Here is a 20,039-nt window from a genome sequence, read left to right on the forward strand (position 1 = left end):
CAAGAAAAAAAAGCTCATAAGCTAATTGGAAACTTTGCATAATGTATGTTAATCCAATTAGTTCAAATGTTTGAAAAAAGGCAATCAGATGCATTTTAATAAAAATAATTAGTATAACACGCTCACCACATAATTTGGGTGACATGCTGTAACATAAAATGTTAAAAAATTAAAAAGTGTATAATAACAATAGTAGGATGGTAATTATCTTTTAACCCTGCACATGTAAAAAGTATTGATCTTGATATGTTTGGTTTATTTTGTATTGAGAGCAAACAGAATGTATACAAGTAATAAATAATTTATATATCATGGTTTACTTTTTGTTAGATGGAGGCAACATTTATATTTGCTTGTTGTTTTGGGTATCCTAGAGAGACGGTGAAGAGTAGCGTGATGCAAGCTACATTACATACACTTCCGGATCTTTCGCGTCGCTTAATATAGGTCGCTTCGCTCTACTACCCAGGAAAGTACGGCAGGAAAAGTAGACTTCACTTCCCAGTATGCAACTCGGAAACGTGATCTTACATTTGTGACGTATTCATCTTTCGAAAAGAAGAGGGAGAGTCCAGAGCATTTCTTGAATTTTGTTGCTGAGAATATAGATTAAAAGTTTCTACAGCGGTAATTACCTCGTTTTTAAGATCTCATTAGTCTTAAGATACGTCATTTTAGAAGACTTTGTAATAATAGACATAATAGTTGACGAGCGGTTAACCGACTACTTCGGCTTGAATCGTAACTTAAAATGTAGTGTGCAGAACTTGAGCTGGGCCTCTACGTACTGTTTAGAAAACTCCTGTATATTTCAGCAGTTAACCTAATTTAGAAGTAAAAGTACTGCATTTCGTCCGTAATTAATGCGAAATGCAGCACTCTAACTAGATAAAGAATAACGTTTTTAGTTCATAGGAAAATTCCTAGGAAATTGTTTGAATATCGTGGCATTCTGGATTCGAAAGTTTATCGTTGTACACTATATTGCCTGGCCTATTGTTAATATTTGTTTTCATCGACGTGAAGAAAAAATGCAGAGATCATTAAGGCTGAAGCGTGAACTGCAGTTCATCAGCACAGAACCACCACCGGGCATATCCTGCTGGCAAAACGGTGGTCAGATGGATGACCTGAGGGCTCGTAAGTGTATCTGTGCTTCACGCCAACATCGCTTATTTAGGCATACATTGTTTGTTTGCTTTGTTTAATATGTCGAAAGTGCTTTTGGATTTTGCCGACATTCTTGATACTTATTGACAAATCTAGCATATTTGTTATTGATTTTTTTTTTTAATTGGAGTTAACTTTCAACTATGTTTTCTATGTATTGGAAGTGTTTGAACTTCAAATTTATCTCTGCAGCGCAAACTTTTTTTTACAAAAGCGTCAAATTTAACTTTAAAAAGTAAAGCTTCATTTTATAACCTCTGTTTTCAATTAGTTATTTTATTGGTTTTATCTATCGTGGTCTTCATCTGGATTTTCTTGGTGAGAAGTTGCTACAAAGGTTTACATGATAGTTGTTATCACTATGGAATTCAGTGGTCTGCCGTTTTATATTAAAAAGTATCTAGTAGAAAAAAAAATAAAATGATTGCAGAAATTATTTTTTCTGCAGTCCAAAAATGCAAAAAATTTTTTTTCAGAGATTGTGGGTGGTGTGAACACTCCTTTCGAAGGAGGAGTATTTTCATTGGAGATAAAGATTCCTGAAAGGTAAGGATGACCATATTCAAAAAGGAATGTTTTTCACTCAGCTTTATTTTTGCCCAGGCAAAAAAACAGATATTCCATGCTTTCTGGGGGGGCTGAATAGTCTGTTTCATATTTGCTGTTTGTAATATTAAGAATTCAAAGAAAATCTTATTATTTTTATTTTTGGGCTAAAAAAAACTTATTTAGATATACATAGGGTATTTAATATATATATAGAGATATGGTATATAAAATTATTGCATTGTTGCTGATACATTAGAGATGTAAAACAAACAACTACAAAATGAGAATTTAAATTGCATTAAAAAGGTTTACCATATACTGTCACATAATGTACTACATATTGTATGTATGATTAAAAACATGAATAACCCTCTTTCATGTAATAATTAAACTACTGATGTATTGGCTTTAAGTTAAAATATCATTTCTGCACCTAAACAACAGTAATTGCAAACTTAGTCACTTTTTAAAATTAAAATTTTACTCAAAATAAAAAAAATCTCAAAATAAAACAAAACCCTCCTCTGCATCGAGTTAGCACTTTCTCCCTCTGCCTCTGCCCCAAACTTTAGTTGAGCCTTTAAAGTTGTCTCCAGGCTGTCAGTCCCCACACTGCTTGATTACAATGCTATGATTGAGATCTGGATATTGGGCCGGGGGCAAGGAGAGGCCCATTTACTGGTTTGCTAGATTCATCTCTTGATCCTAATTTATTGTCCTGCTGGTTTAAAAGTTGCGCTTAACATCCTTTGGTTTGGCTTGTTTTCATCTGTCTCTGCTGTTCGTCCACCCAAGACCCCATTGGTAGGACCGAATTGTAAATAAGCAAATTTGTGAATGTTAAATTTGAATATCTCGAGACTTTACTGTATTCATTCACTACGCATCATAAGTCATGCATCAACACCAAGTGAGCCATCCACTCCTGCAGTTTGGTGCTATTCAGATGTCCATGTCATGTTGTTTACACCTTTTAACACAGTATCTTTAAATTTATAAGGTGGTAATTTAAGAACTGCTGGTGCTTACATAGCTGGAAGGTCATATGGTATGCCTCCCTGGAATGTTTTTCAGAATATTGCTTTCTGGTGCACTTTGATCATGAAAGTTAATTGCAGTCCCAATTCTTCAGATCAGTTATTAAATCTCATTAACAAAATAATTGATGGTTTCAAAATGTAATAGGGCCCCATTTGTCTCACCAGAACCAGAAGTTTTATTGCCTCGTTCTGAATCGCAGATAATGAAAGCAATGACAGATGACAATGACAGATTAAGTCGATTTCAATTTCATATTGTAAACATTTCTTTTTTTGTTTTAATATTGCAGTAGGCTGCTGCTCATACTTATTTCTGGAATTCTTTGAAGAGCTGGCTTTAGACAAAAATTATTAAGGGGAACACTTAAATTTTGTTATATAGTGCGTTAACCTTAGTGTAGTTCTTAATTCTCATTTTAAGTGTACAGATTTAAAATGGAGGCGTCTCAAGTCTTTCTTCATAGTGTATCTTTAAAGAGCTGGGACTAAATTCGTAATTTATGAGCATGCAGAAATGTTGGCAAATTATTTTGCACATATTCATTTTCAAATGCAGGTTTTAGTATTTGATTTTCTCCCTTATCTTTAACCTATTAATTCTCAACTTAAATAGCATATTTTTTGAATGAAATATAATGTATTATTGTTACTTTAAAAACTTTTTGTGCACCAACCTTTTCTGTATGGAAATATATATGCTATATGCGTATGCTGGGAAAGAAATACCCCCCTGAAGTGAATACATGTTCCAAGTTAAGTAACTTATTGTTTAATATTTTATTAGGAACAAAACTGGTGCTTACTTTATTTGAATAAATATACACTGCCAAAATGTATTGACTTTTCATGTTTCATATTGTCTTGCACTACAGTTATGATACATTTTCACTAGATATATATACGCACCGTATATAATGTATACAGTTGTGAGAAAATTCCAAAGGGTTCACAAACTATCTGGATTTCTGCATGAAGATTAGATCACACTTAAGAAGCCATTCATCTAAGTCATAATAATAAATAGACAGTCTTATTTAACAAACAACACATACATTTTACATTGCCATATCTTTTTTTAACAAATGGCTTAAACAAGGTCACTGATGGAAAAAGTATGTGAACCTCTAGGATAATGAGATCTTGAAAAGAGGGTAATTGGGCTCAGGTATTACAATCAATTGAAGTGTGGGTTTGACCTGCCTTGCCGGCTAAATAAAAAAATCACACAATTTTGGTCACCTGCTCTTCACAACTGAATTTTGTTGCCCGATCAAAAGAAATTTCAGATGACTTCAGAAGTAGAGTTGTTGAAGCCCATAAGACTGGAAAGAGTTACAAAAGGATTTCTAAAGACTTGGGCCTCCTACAGTCCACAGTCAGGCAGATAGTTTACAAATGTAAGAAATTAATCATCGGTGCTACTCTCCCTAGGAGTGGGCATCCTACAAAGATCAGTACAAGGGCACACCATAAAATCTTCAAACAGGTGACAAAGAACCCTAGGGTAACAGCTAAGGATCTGCAGGCATCTCTTGCACTTGATAATAATAATCTGTGTTCTTGAGTCTACCATAAGAAAAGCACTGAACAAGAGTGGTGTTCATGGGAGATTACCACGTAGGAAACCACTGCTCTCCAAAAAAAACATTGCTGTCTGTCTCAAGTGTGCTAAAGACCACCTGGATTTCCACAGAACTACTAGAATAATGTTCTGTGGACAGACAAGACAAAAATTTAACTTTTTGGTAAATGTACACAGCGTTATGTTTGGAGAAAACAAAACACTGCATACCAACACCAAAACCTCATACCAACTGTGAAGCATGGTGGAGGAAGTATAATGGTGTGGGGCTGCTTCGGTGCATCAGGGCCTGGATGGCTTGTAATCATTGAGGCACCAATGAATTCCAAGTTGTACAAGGAAATTCTACAGCAGAATGGCAGGGCGTCTGTCCGTGATCTGAAACTCAAAAGATTTTGCCATCTTCTGCTAACCTGTTTAAAGGTTAAGATTAAAGGTTAAGTTAAATCATTGAAAAAAATGAAGAAGTGACCTTGTCCTAATCCTGATTTCTGTGGTACTCCACTAATTAAATCATCCCCAATTTGAGCATTCATACTTAATCTGTATGTGGTTGTTTGATATGCATTAACCTGTTCTCAATCCAAAGGCCCAAAGGCAAACATTAGCTTGAATGCTTACTACCTGCAATTTGAAAATTGCTCTTATGTGGAAGTTTTATCAAAGTCTGCTGCATGTTACACATCGTTATATACTCTGTATATTACTGCTGTAGCATGTTTAAAAGAAAGCAAGTTAAGCAAGACTTTTAAAAAAAGATTGCTGTTCTAGAATTGTTTTAAGTGACCAGATACATTTGTATTTTCAAAGGACTGACATACTCTGATAGTATAAGAATCCTTTTGGGTTTAAATAGAGAAGACTGAGTGGACATGATTCCAAATAACCCAAATAATAAAATTCTTTGAGACTTCGTGATCTACAGGCTTCATTTTTGTTAATGTACTTTAGACAAATAAAGTGAAAGAAACATAAGTTCGTGTCTGTTTCAACAAAGCTGTGTTCTTAATCGCGCTTTATTTCCAGTTTTAACAAGTGTTTGATCAAGTATTGGGATTATAAATGAATGTGGCTTTGCAAGTAAGAGTCATTTCAGTTTTATTTTTTATGGTGCTATCAGCAACAAGTTGTCACAATATGCTTATTTACAGTCAGGATTATAAAATACCAAAAGGCAGTTTGTGCAAGTGCATGCAATGTACTCTATGCAGTTAGGCATAGAGGAGGGAAAAAGCAGACTCCGTAATTAACCTCTGGAGTATGGTCCGATGGTTTTCTATCCGTACAGGCACTAGCTATGTGTCCTGTTGCAGTATGTGTGTATTATTTGAATGATGTGTGAGATATGGTGGCAGAGAGTTGTGAATTTTGTTGTGGTTGCTGTGTGAAAGCAGAGTGTGAAAGGGAGTGGGTGTTTTTCCTTTCCCTAATCTTATAGTAGAATGTCACGGACAAGTCAGGGTTTTACATCAGGTGGGGCAGGTGCTATCGGAGGAAAGGTTTAGTCCATCTTTCTCATGAATGACTGGGCTCAGTGCTAGCTGAAGAGACCATGGTGAAGGGAGAAGCGTGGAAAAAAAAAGGCAGGAAAAACTGCTAGTCTCTTGCACTAATCTGCTTTAAGTCATAAGGTCTAATTTTGCCTCCTCATATTTTGGACATCATTGACTGTTATATTTATAACTAATCAGGAACTGAAGTGTTCAAGAGATGAGTCTTTAGTCTGCTTGAAATAGATGGGGCATCTTTAACATGGTGTGGTTGTTATTTCTTTGGTTTTTGAAACCTGTTAAATAAAAGCTCTGACACCTGCATTATCTTATTGTTTTTATGGATTTTGAGGTGGTCAGCCTCCTGTAACTTAAGTTATCTTATTGGTATGTATCGAGTGGAACAGGTTACTGACATATGTGAGGTCTACACTCTTGGCCAAAAATATTGGCACCCTTGCACTTTTTGTAAATAACTCACAATTGCCTCTAAAATAAGTTGACATTGACCAAAGTATTTGGTCTCCACAATTCTTTGTCACTGTTAATATTACAGGACCTTTGTTTTTGATTTAGAATTTAATATATCCTTATAAATAAAAAAATAAAAAGAAATGGCATTGACAAAATTGACACCCCAGACTCAGTATTTGGTAGCACAGCCTTTGGTCAAAATAACTGCAATCAAGTGCTTCCTATAGCCATCAATGAGCTTCCTGCACCTCTGTACTGGCAGTTTGCTCCACTTCTCCCGGAGTTGAAGGGTGTCTTCTCCCAACTACTGTTTTCAGAGCTCTCCACAGGTTTTCAGTGGGATTTAGATCTGGACTCATTGCTGGCCACTTCAGAGCAGTCCAGCGTTTTGTCTTGAACTTTGTCTTGGGTGCTTTTTGAAGTGTGTTTGGGGGTCATTGTTGTGCTGGGAGACCCATGACCTTCGTCGGAGACCCAGATTTCTGACACTGGGTGTGATGTTGTGCTCCAAACTGCCTTGGTATTCTCCACACGCTTGTTCAAGGCATCCAGTGCCAGTGGCAGGAAAGCAACCCCAAAACATCACTGAATCTCCTCCATGTTTCACTGTAGGGCTGTGTTCTTTTCTTTGAGGGCTTCATTTGGTTTTCTGTAAACATAGGGATGGTGTGCTTTACCCAAGAAAATCTAATTAGGTCTCATCTATCCGCAGGACATTCTCCAAGAAGGATTTTGGCATGTTCAGGTGTGTTTGGGCAAATTCACGTCGGGCTTACTTGTGTCTCTCTCAGCAGTGGGGTCCTCCTGGGTCTCCTACCATATAAGCCCATTTCAATGAGTTGGCGATGGATTGTGCGAGTTGAGACTGTCGTACACTGAAGGTCAGCCTGAATCTTTGTGGCAGTTGATCATGGTGCTTTCTCTGCCATTCGAACAATCCTTCTCTGCAATCTTTGATCTTTGATCAAGTTTTCTCTTGTGGCCATGTCCAGGGAGATTGGCTACAGTGCCACGCTCAATACGAGTTCGTGTGAACAACCTGCATATGACCATAGGTACGCAATTTAAAAAGGTTATTGTAATTGCAGGTTGTGCGAGCCAGATTGCCGGCTTGCCAGCATAGTGATGTCACTGCACTCTCCCTATTCTCTCACCTGCTGCGATTCAGACACAATGGTTAAAAATGGAAACAGGTGAGGCGGGGAGGGAGGAGGCGTTTTCCCACCTCTATGCCTAAAGAAAGTGTCAAAGAGAACTGGCTTGAGCAACATACAGAGCCGAAAATGTTTGGTACGGTTTTCTCTGCTTTAAAGGAACATTCCTTGTGGAAGAATTTTCACCTCGACATTTGCCCACCAGCTTACACACAGAACCAAACTGAATACAAAATGTACCCACAAGAATAATGATTACAAGATTACAAACATTAAAAAACATACTTGCTTTATACTGTTATACTGTACAGTGTATTAAAACAAATTATGGTACACTGTGAGTAATGCTGCCCACTAAACCTCTTTTCCACAATTTCACGGGGGCAAGATCACGTAGCTGATTCACAGTTGGATACAGTTTTATCTTGCAAAAATTCAGATATTTGTCAACATATTTGCTAAAACTATCCATCTTGATAATCTCACTGTCTTAGTCTCAATGAACGCCCCAGTGCTCACTCAATGATCACACTCCCAGAAAAATAAAAAAAAAAGTTTTCTGCATTGTCACCTTGCACCGGGGGAAGGAAAAGAGCCCGTGGTCCTTTTTTTCATTGACAGACAAAGACAAAATGCTACATTATTAATAATGCATAATCGCATCAACATTGGTGTAAAAAGAGGCGATACACAACGTGTCTCCTCTATAACTCTTCAATTTACAGAGAAATTCCGCCAGGACCTCACAACATTGCCCAATAACACTCTTCTTGTGTCTAATTGTTAGCAGGATTTGCGCGATAAGCACATTGCTTAATGGGGATGACATTACCCAAGTAAAACACTCGTTTGAGTCGGGAAGGCCAAACCATCTCTATTGGATTTAAATCTAGGGATTCAGCTAGATTTTTCACAAGCTGTCTCTTGTTGACTTCCCGTTTCTTTTCATCTTCGTTATTTGGTGTGAGAGAGTTCTTTTGGCCACAGTCCGTCTCCTTACCAAAGCTATCATGCAGTAAGTTGTCTGTCCCGACAAATGGTAGAGATAAACATGTACTATACTGATGAGCTGATATCTGAAGAGGGCTTCACAGCCAAAACATTGTTTCATCTCTTCTCTTTTCAGCATGGAATAAACCTATTACTTGTTGCCTTACTGTAACTACTGCATGATTTCTTTGTCTGTTTCAGCTAAATGAGGGGAATTAAATCAGAATCTTGAAGTGCCAATTGTAAAAATAACCCTTCTTTGTTCATTTGTTTAACTTAAAGAATTTCGCGAAGAAAGTTTGTAATGTAGGGCGCTCTAAATGAGTTTGTCAAAATCACGGTTTCAAAATAAAAAAAACATCAAACCTTAGATTGGATGAGAACGTAATGATTGTTTCGCAAGGATGTGAACTTTGTATGATATTTAGAAATACCAACAAATTCAATATAGTGTCGATAATATTTATGATCAGTAATAATGGCAGTTTGAAATTATTAGTTATTAATAAATCACTTGGCTTCGAACATGTTTTGATATTTAGAAATATAAAAAATGCTGATATAGTGTCCATAATATTTGCTATTTTAGTTTTTCAGATACATTTTTGTTAAAAGAAATCTCATGGTGACAGCTGGGCTTGAGCGCCCGACCTCAGGCATGCAAGGCACACGCTTAAGCCATTACGCCACACACGTAATCATGTGGGAGTGAGTTAAACTGATGCAGACATTTTCAAAGAAAGTGTACTACTGTGATAACTTGAGCTACAGTATATGAATATAATTACAGTGCCTTGCGAAAGTATTCGGCCCCCTTGAACTTTTCAACCTTTTGCCACATTTCAGGCTTCAAACATAAAGATATAAATTTTTTATTTTATGTGAAGAATCACCAACAAGTGGGACACAATTGTGAAGTGGAACGAAATCTATTGGATTTTTGAAACTTTTTTAACTAATAAAAAAATGAAAAGTGGGGCGTGCAAAATTATTCGGCCCCCTTGCGCTAATACTTTGTAGAGCCACCTTTTGCTGCGATTACAGCTGCAAGTCGCTTGGGGTATGTCTCTATCAGTTTTGCACATCGAGAGACTGAAATTCTTGCCCATTCTTCCTTGCAAAACAGCTCGAGCTCAGTGAGGTTGGATGGAGAGCGTTTGTGAACAGCAGTTTTCAGCTCTTTCCACAGATTCTCGATTGGATTCAGGTTTGGACTTTGACTTGGCCATTCAAACACCTGGATACGTTTATTTGTGAACCATTCCTTTGTAGATTTTGCTGTATGTTTGGGATCATTGTCTTGTTGGAAGATAAATCTCCGTCCCAGTTTCAGGTCTTTTGCAGACTCCAACAGGTTTTCATCCAGAATGGTCCTGTATTTGGCTGCATCCATCTTCCCCTCAATTTTAACCATCTTCCCTGTCCCTGCTGAAGAAAAGCAGGCCCAAACCATGATTCTGCCACCACCATGTTTGACAGTGGGGATGGTGTGTTGAGGGTGATGAGCTGTGTTGCTTTTACGCCAAACATATCGTTTTGCATTGTGGCCAAAAAGTTCGATTTTGGTTTCATCTGACCAGAGCACCTTCTTCCACATGTTTGGGGTGTCTCCCAGGTGGCTTGTGGCAAACTTTAGACGAGACTTTTTATGGATATCTTTGAGAAATGGCTTTCTTCTTGCCACTCTTCCATAAAGGCCAGATTTGTGCAGTGTAAGACTGATTGTTGTCCTATGGACAGACTCTCCCACCTCAGCTGTAGTTCTCTGCAGTTCATCCGGAGTGATCATGGGCCTCTTGGCTGCATCTCTGATCAGTCTTCTCCTTGTCTGAGCTGAAAGTTTAGAGGGACGGCCAGGTCTTGGTAGATTTGCAGTGGTCTGATACTCCTTCCATTTCAAGATGATCGCTTGCACAGTGCTTCTTGGGATGTTTGAAGCTTGGGAAATCTTTTTGTATCCAAATCCGGCTTTAAACTTCTCCACAACAGTATTACGGACCTGCCTGGTGTGTTCCTTGGTCTTCATGATGCTCTCTGCGCTTTCAACAGAACCTTGAGACTATCACAGAGCAGGTGCATTTATACAGAGACTTGATTACACACAGGTGGATTCTATTTATCACCATCAGTCATTTAGGACAACATTGGATCATTCAGAGATCCTCGCTGAACTTCTGGAGTGAGTTTGCTGCACTGAAAGTAAAGGGGCCGAATAATTTTGCACGCCGCACTTTTCATTTTTTTATTAGTTAAAAAAGTTTCAAAAATCCAATAGATTTCGTTCCACTTCACAATTGTGTCCCACTTGTTGGTGATTCTTCACATAAAATAAAAAATTTATATCTTTATGTTTGAAGCCTGAAATGTGGCAAAAGGTTGAAAAGTTCAAGGGGGCCGAATACTTTCGCAAGGCACTGTATATCGTTATTAATTTCTTCAGATACGAGATTCCATATTATATTCCCTATTAATCAAATTCTAAAAAGTATGCGTTTTTTACTGCGATAACGAGCGTAACTATTTGCAGAAAAGGTTAAAACATAACTTTTTATGAAGTATATAAACTTAATATAGTCAGAAGGAGCACATAAAATCTTTTAAAAAATAACCACAGTAGGTAACCGAATGAAATACTTTGATGCTTAAAATGTTTAGGAAGAAATTGGAATACTGGTGTGTATTTTTTATTTAAACTACCAATACCAGTCATATACAGTTTACATAATATGTTTATGTTCCTCAATTAATATAATTTATGATCTTCAGACGCTGAATGCTCCTCTTCTTTTTATGCTCAGCTACTAAAATTTCCCTTTAGTTGTTAAACTCTATATAAATATTCAATAGTAAGCTGATTAAAACATGCACGATAAAGAGATTAAATGATTAGATAATTTCACTAACAACCAATGCACCACGAGTGCCCCTGTCAGTCATTTTGGCCAGCCAAATCACGTACCGCGGTACGACGCAATGAACTGTGGGTAATTACGCGCAGTATGGGGTTGTACCATGCATTTTGAATGGCTGCATCTGTACAAATGTGCGGTAAAAACCCGTGGTACAGTAACCTACCCACAAGCCACTGCAGGGCACCGGAGGGCACCGCAGTAAGTGATTGGCTGGCCAAAATGTCCGACAGGTGCACTCATGGTGCATTGGTTGGTAGTGAAAAGATTTAATCATTTAATGTCTTTACTGTGCACATTTTAATCCGCTTAGTTTTGAATATTTATATGGAATTTTACCACGAAAGAGAAATTTTAGTAGCTGAGCATAAAAAGAAGAGGAGCATAACTCATCTGAAGGTCATAAACGATATTAATTTAGGAACATAAACATTACTGTATGTACATAAACTGTACTGTGTATGGCTGGTCTTGATAGTTTAAAGAAAAAATACACACCAGTCTTCCATTTCTCCCTAAACATTTTAAGCATGAAAGTTTTATGAAACGGTACCCAAATATGCTATTGCTATATAGAATTAATTTTAATTTTTTAAATTTAACACGAAAATTAAGCTTTCGTGACTGTTCTGCCTGAGAACAGTCACCCGTTGCTACCCAACGCAGAAACACAGCCATTAACTAGCAAAGAGAGGACATTAGCTAGCCAATATGATAAAGAAATAAATGATTGTTTTGTTTATTTCTTTTGCACATTTATTTGAACATTTTCATTGATTGTACAAGCACTTGGAAACCGTCCAATCCCTAGTTCATCAGGCATTTTACCGGTCTGTGTCTTCTAGGATATAATGCCAGCGAACTCTTGTTTTTATGTCCACTATAACAGACAATCTCCTTTGCTTTTAACCGAGCGTTTAATAATTTCCTAAAATGAAAATGATTTACTTTATTTCCCTCACGGGATCAATAAAAGTATCTATCATCTGTCTAAACTATGGGACAGAATTCTGGGGTCTCCCCATACCAGAGATTATGACACCATCTGACGCGCCTCTGATTGGAGAAAAAAGACGTGCTGGTTTGCTATACATACAGTACTGTACCAGGAAGAGGATTTCTTTCTGTTCGAAACGTGTATTTTAAAAGTTTAAGAAGTAAAAACCTTACAGCATACACAGATTTCTAAACTGATCAGGATCGTTATCTTTGTCTTATGCATAATAATGTTCACCGTTCTGTCCAGCAAATTAATAATAAACTTTATTTTATATAGCGTTTTAAACGAATAAGTAATTAGATTGCTTATAAACCTAATCACTTGCTTTTTCTTTTTATTTAGGCTCAGATTTCAACTATAGATTGTATTATTAATAACCATAATAACAACCAACCAACAAAAACAACCATATAAACATAATACCAACCAAAAACATAGATAACAACCACAATACAAAATCAAATATATCAAACCATTATACTCTCGCAAATTCCTTCAATTATCATAATCCCGCCCCAAAACCAAACCCTCCTCCCATCCCAGTTTATCCTGTTTATCATAAACAAAATCCACCTCAATTTTCAACATAAAGCATTACACAAAATCAATACCTCAACACTCCATACTCAACAACGATAATTCACAAACAGCCAGAACATGTAACTCCACATTCCCAAACAGACCTAATTTCCATAGCCCTGCCCCTTATGCAAAACCAACATCCCTCCCCTGTTCTCTCTCTCCCCTGGCGTTTGTATATCTGTTGAACAAGTAAAACAGTTCCAGCAAGGCTTGAGGGCAAGTAAGAAGTAAGAAGCAACAAGCTTCATGAGATGCAGAAACAACTAGAGGAGCCAACACTGAAGTTTAACACATACAGTGAGGTGGTTGTTAATTCAAAGCTCAGTGTCAGTTCTCACAGATCTTTAAAATCCCTGAGAAATGTGCTGCTTCCAGCACTCAGGACTCTGATAAAGCCAAAGGTTGTCTTATTGCTAACAGACAATTCAGCTTTGAGACCCTCTGTCACTTGATGAAAGATGTACTTGTGCATTTAGTTCTTCTCTCAAAGCATTTTAAAAGGGAATACAGACTTCTCCACAGTCCGACCTATGGTTCAGCTAAAGAGGCACTGAGAGAGGTATTAGTCCATCCTGGTCCTTCAGAGCAGGACTTTTTCAGTTCCCTTCAAGGAAAAACTTTAAAGGAGACAAACTGTTTGTCATACACAAAAGCCATCCTTTGACAACATGCAAAGCTGATACGTGGGTTTAATGAGGAAGAGAAAAAAAAAAACTTATCATCCTTCTCCTGTTATGTTCTTGTACCTGCAGTGGAGAGGAGGTTGGCAATAAAGGACAGATTGACAACAAGGTTGGACAGTATTTACAATGAACTTATGAAGATCATGTTGTGTAGTAATTATTTACCATTATTCCCCTCCAAGATGCTGAAATCTCCCCATGAGCTTCATGTAAAGGGGGAATTCCCCCTCATTTTCAAAAATGAATTTCAAGCCCTGGTCATGAACAAATTCAGGGTAAAGTTTTTTACACTTTTCATCATCATCTGCGGAATCTATTCTATTCCCAAGTATTTCCTGTGTTCTGAAGAGCAATCCAAATGTCATATTCCTTCCACAATTGCTGCAGTGTCTTGTCCTCATCAGCGTCTCCCTTATCGACGGAGTGTTCCATATGAAGCTACAGAAAATGTTTCTTAAATGTTGAACTCGCCCCTTGGTCAATCGGCTGCAGTAGCGATGTTGTAATAGTCAGCATAAAACGTATCGCTATTTTCATCTTCTTTGGGGTGGCCAGGTGGATTGTTGGGAATAGTAAAGACTTTATCAAGGTTATTCTTCTGGCGATATTCCTTAATAAAGGGTGAAAGATGTGTTGGTGAACATTGTCCGTCTTATCCAGGCCTTAGGGTTTGAATGCTAAATAACTGGGAGCAATGACTTGCAGAGCTCTCAGATTCTCGGAATGATAAACAAGAAGAAGCCTGTGTTTTACGTTGCCCTCGGGGTTGCCTCCTCTTGGCAAAGTCAGTCCAACCTTCGATGCCTTATGCCTTCTGACCTTGGTTTCCTCTTGAATTAAATACAGATGAGGGTATTCTCTTACAGAATAGCCCTGTCTCATCAAGGTTGAATATCTTTTATCAGTTCTTCTTAAAACTTCTAATTTCCCACTTAAGAGTACTGATTTTATTTCCCTTTTGCCTTAGTAACACCACCAGACACTACTTTAGCTATTTTGCTTTAACAACACATGATTACAGATAAAAAAGCACAGAAATCTCAGATAAAATAACACCACAAAGGCTAGTTGATTCCACACAATTTCAAACAAAGGTGATGGACTGGGATGCTGTATATTCCTCCGCTGCATTTCATCTGCTATTTTCCGAGAAGTATTCCTCAAAAACAGTTATTGGTCCATCGCATCCGTAGTGGATTGTCTGTTAAAACAGGAATTCATCCTTATGAATTTTGGGTATAAATTAATGGTGTCCTTTAACACGAATTTCTGGATAGTGAGGGATAGGTGTATGAGATATGATTGTCAGGGAGGTGGAGCCTTTTCCAAATAAAGGCATGTGTTGCTAAGCAACCATAGCGTAAAAACTTTGGAATTTAGCAAGTAGCAGCAATGAGCCATTTTAAAATAATTGGCTGTATACTTCCCTGGAGGAGATACTTCTAGAGAGCCTCTGAACCAGGCTCTGACCAGAGAAGGAACTGTAGCTCCACTGTTTTATGTAGTATCTGTGGGTTGTTCACCCATCACATGTAGACAAGACAGAAAATTTAGCTGAGAAGAGAATTTACTAGAACTTGTTAAAGTTGACCTCGTAGATAGCAGTTAATATATACTGTATTTACTATTGTGAACAGAACAAAAGTGTTTAGGCTTCCCACTGGAAAGATGAAACTGGACAGCATTGGTCTGTAGTCCAAGCAGGGAGAAGACCGCTTTTCCTACCATTACCAAGGTCTGATCTGCCAGGAAATTAGCATTGTGCTAATAGTATTTGTCTGTTACCCAGTGAATTATCTGCTAGGAAACCCTACATTTTTTTTCTGCATCTTTCTAACCTAGATCTCAAGGGTCCAAAACCCTAATGCATAAAATTTTCTGTTGAAAATTCGGATTGCATAATATTGGTTTTTTTTTATTCATGTGCAAAAACTGCATTGGTTAATTGTCAGAATTGTGAGTCTTGACAACAGTTTCAAAATGTTATGGTTATTACTTGATATTTATTATGAGAATGCATACTATCTGCTGCAGTGCTACTGCTACTGCTATTTTACTTGCTGCAGTGATAGATAAAGTGGATCCCCCATTAAATGTAATGGCTTTGTGGATGAAAAACACTATATAAATGACTTTATTAACCACTATAATATTCCTGGAAGGCATTTTATATATTTAAATAATTATTTAAAATGATTTTAATTTGGATTAGCAAATAAAGCTTTATTTCAGTGTATTGTTTTCCTGGCTCATTATAATTATTTGGCATCTCTTACTTTAAAATACTTTGGGTCACTTTTTTGACATTGGTTTAGAAATTTTGATCTGGATAGAAGATTGCTTCATACTTGTTCATGAACACCACTTCTAGAAGCACCATGTTTTTTTCTTTTTAGAGGTCTTCCTTCTGGGGCTGAGCAGACCTAGCCTTTCGAAGTATGTGGGATCTGTCTAGATCCACTACAAGGAGTCAGTGTTTGTCAGTTTACTATTATTTTGTGAATACTGTGATAAGTGAGTAAACCCAGTGGTGGTAGAACACAATTAGGAGTCTTTTGTTCCATGAAACAGAATCAATTGAAAATCCATGTTCTGAGTTATGAAAATCTGAATATTTTTCAGAAAAATATTCAAGAATTTACAGTGAATATATAGTACATGAAATTCTGTTTAAAATGTGATTATACATCGTTTGCCTATAGCCATTTAGCCTTGATTAAGTGCCCTGCTTTTAAATAATTATGGATTGGCACACAGGATTGTTTTACTTTTAAATAATGGGAAGGCTTTGAAAGGTTCTTTTAAATTAATTGGAAGGTTAGTATTCATAATTTGCTTGATTACATGTTGTAGTCAGTTTGCCCCTTATTGTAGAGTAGGATTTGTGTACAGTACTAAGTAAAAGAAGTTCAGTTTCCTTAAGAGACACTCAGGTGCTGCCACAGTCTGAATCTTTTGTTTTTTCACTACAACTAATCTAATGGATTACAGAATTAACACATGAATACTGTTATAAATATACTAAGACTTAGGAGCCATTTTATGATTCCATGGAAATTCCAAACTTGGACCCATTTATTATACTGTGCAAGTACACTGTTCACACACCTGCATATAACTGCACCTCTTTGTTTTGTACTGCAGCCTCCTGTATTTTCTCTTCCATAGGTACCCTTTTGAGCCTCCAAAAATGCGATTTCTGACGCCAATTTACCATCCTAATATTGACACTGCTGGACGAATTTGCCTGGATGCGTTGAAACTGCCTCCCAAGGTGGAGTACCTTCACATTGACTACTTCCTAATAACAGCAGTATTTGATAATGGTCAAATTTTTACATGATACTCAATTGATACTTGGATTCTGAGTTTTCACTTAGTAGAAAATTCTTAGAAGCGGCGAAACTGGCAAGGGACAGCTTGATTGTGATTTTTTGAGAGAAAAGGGGAGAAGTGAAATAAGACCCATACTTTCAGTAGGTATAGAATCCAGGGAAGTTTTTTTTTGTAAGTATGGGTTTATAATGTGGTTTTCTTAAACGTAGATGGAAAAGAGCTGGAAAGGGAAAGGCTAAAGAGGGGCAAAAGCAATGTTACATCAAAATGCCTCGGATGGGCATTTGCATTCGACCTTGAATTATTCCATGGAGATCAGTGTCTGAGAGGCTTTCCTAGTTCCCAAATTGCAGCTGTAACCAATTCTAACATTTAATTGATTTTTTTTTATTTTATTCTTGTTAGAGGCATGTAATAGAGCCAACTTTATGTACTTGATGGAGTATTCATTAGAGGTTATGGAATACTGCTTCTAGGCTTCTAGCGACCTCTTGTGGTAAAACAAGGTTCCTATCCAACCATAAGTTTTTTAGTAACTGCTTTATTTCTAGAGCAAGCAGTGAGCTAGAGTCTACTCCAGGGAGCTTAAACACTGGGTGAGATTCTAAATCTATTGGTATTATGACCAAAACTGTATACAATATCCATATTGAGGTGTTATACCTTGAATTTAAATTCTCCGATTTTAAATGTATATCCTTTCCGTCTCTTCATTGCTTTCGCACATTGTTTACAAAATGTAACTATGAACATTACCAAAGGCATTTTCATTAGTATACTCTCTAAGGTCTGAGGTACCCATGCTTATATACAGTGGATATAAAAATTCTACACACACTTATTGAAATTGCAGGTTTTTGTGATGTAAAGCCAGAAATCAAGATAAATCATGTCAGATATTTTTCCATCTTTAATGTAACCTTGCAACCAACAAAATTCAAGAGAACAAAATAGAATAGAAAACAAATAGATAATTATTAGGAAAAATAACTAAAATTAAAAAAAAAACGACAACACTCTGGTTGCATAAGTGTGCACACCATTTTATAATGGGGGCTGTAGCTGTGTTCAGAGTTAACTAATTACATTCAAAATCATGTCCGAAGTGGCATACACACCTGAAGAAGGCTCCACGGCCGAAACGTTGTGTTCTCTTTCTTCTTTTTTTCAGCATGGAATAAACCTATTACTTGTTCCTTTGCAGCCTACGCATGCTGACGCAGCTACCCACCTGAACTACACATGCCATGATTGAAAATTATTCTGATTAACCCCAAATAAAAATCGGCTGTTCCTGTAGGATTTCCTTAAGTCTTTCGTGGTTGCATCCTACTTGGATAGCCATGGACCGCAAGGAGCTGACAAAACATCTACGGGATCTTATTGTTGAATGGTACTGATCAGGAGAGGGGTATAAAAGAATATCAAAGGCATGGAGAACTGTGAAGACTGTCATCAATAAGTGGAAAAAATGTGGTACCACAGGGACATAGTGGTGGCACTGTGGCTAAGGATCAGTGCCTGTGGCTGGAAAGTTGACGGTTCATATCCCGCGGCCGGCAGAGGAATCCTACTCTGTTGGGCCTCTGAGCAAGGCCCTTAACCCCAACTGCTCCAGGGGCACTGAATAAATGGTTCACCCTGCGCTCTGACCCCAAGCTTCTCTTTCCCTGTCAGTGTGCCCATGTGCCTCATGGAGAGCAAGCTGGGGTATGCGAAAAGACAAATTCCTAATGCAAGAAATTGTACATGGCTAATAAAGTTAAAATCTAAGTCCAAGTTCTGGACGACCCTCCAAATTTGATGACGGGACAAGGAGAAAGATTATCAGGGAGGCTCCCAAGATGCCTACAGAAACATTAAAGAAGCTGCAGGAATTTCTGGTAGGTACTGGTCACTCCTTTTATGTGACAACCTCCAGTATTCTGCACTACTGGGCTATGGGGTAGTGTGGCAAGACGGAAGCCATTTCTCACAAAATAGAACATCCAAACCTGTCTAAACTTTGCAAAAAAATAATTCAATCACCCCACACCATCTTAAGGTCTGATGAGACAAAAGTTGAACTTTGGCCTTACTTCTAAAAGATATGTTTGGCGCAAAGACAACACAGCTCATCATCCAAAGAAAACCATACCTACTGTGAAGCATGGTGGTGGCAGTATCATCCTTTGGGGCTGCTTCTCTTCAGCTGGAACAGGGGCTCTAGTCAAGATAGATGGGATAATAACTAGCTCCAAATATCAAGATATTTTGGCACAAGACCTGCTCAGAAAGCTGAAGATGAAAAGGAATTTCACCTTCAAATATGATAACAACCCAAAACACACATTTAAGTCGATCAAGGAATGGCTTCAGAAAAGGAAGATCAGTCTTGGAATGGCCCAGTCAGAGCCCAGACCTCTATCGCATAGAAAATGTGTGGAATGACCTAAAGAGGGCTATGCACAGGAGATCCCCTGGCAATTTGAAGGATATTGAATTTTTCTGCAAGGAAGAGTGGGATAACATTGCAAAGTCCAGGTGTGCAAAGTTGATAGAGACTTATTCACGAAGACTTATTGCTTTAATATATGGAGAAGGTGCTTCCACAAAGTATTAATTAGTGGGGGGTGTACACTTTATCAACCAGGGTGTTGTAGGTTTTTTCATTTCAATTATTTTTCCTAATAATTATCTATTTGTTTTCTATTCTATTTTGTTCTCTTGAATTTTGTTGGTTGCAAGGTTACATTAAAGATGGAAAAATGTCTGACATGATTTATCTTGATTTCTGGCTTTACATCACAAAAACCTTTCAATAAGGGTGTGGAGACTTTTTATATCCACTGTAAAGGTCATGATTTTACTACCTGCATTTATTACTCTGTTCTAATATACATTAGTAATCACATTCCAGATGTTTGCTTCATTTTCAGGGTGCTTGGAAGCCTTCTCTCAACATTTCTACTGTTCTCACTTCAATCCAGTTGCTGATGGCTGAACCAAATCCTGATGATCCCCTGATGGCTGACATTGTGAGTAACCACCAGCAGTAATGTATGCAGTAGGATACAGAATGAGAAATGTGTGCTTTTGGC

General features: G+C 37.5%; 1 protein-coding gene across 6 annotated transcripts in view; it reads left to right on the forward strand.

The window, feature by feature from the left end:
- The first annotated feature begins 499 nt into the window (after positions 1 to 499).
- ube2t (ubiquitin-conjugating enzyme E2T (putative)) overlaps positions 500 to 20,039 on the forward strand; it is a 29,575-nt gene continuing 10,035 nt past the window's right edge. The window contains exons 1-5 of one of the 6 annotated variants that reach the window (XM_015342098.2): positions 500 to 627; positions 1,027 to 1,140; positions 1,647 to 1,716; positions 16,792 to 16,897; positions 19,929 to 19,976. In XM_015342098.2, coding sequence (XP_015197584.1) covers positions 1,032 to 1,140; positions 1,647 to 1,716; positions 16,792 to 16,897; positions 19,929 to 19,976 — 333 coding nt within the window. In that variant the 5' untranslated portion in view covers positions 500 to 627; positions 1,027 to 1,031. Of the gene's footprint in view, positions 628 to 1,026; positions 1,141 to 1,646; positions 1,717 to 16,791; positions 16,898 to 19,877; positions 19,977 to 20,039 lie in introns of all 6 variants that reach the window. The other 5 variants (XM_015342096.2, XM_069190226.1, XR_011189639.1 and 2 more) reach the window with 5 other exon arrangements.

Source organism: Lepisosteus oculatus, chromosome 5 (assembly GCF_040954835.1).
Source record: "Lepisosteus oculatus isolate fLepOcu1 chromosome 5, fLepOcu1.hap2, whole genome shotgun sequence".
Taxonomy (NCBI): Eukaryota; Metazoa; Chordata; class Actinopteri; order Semionotiformes; family Lepisosteidae; genus Lepisosteus; species Lepisosteus oculatus.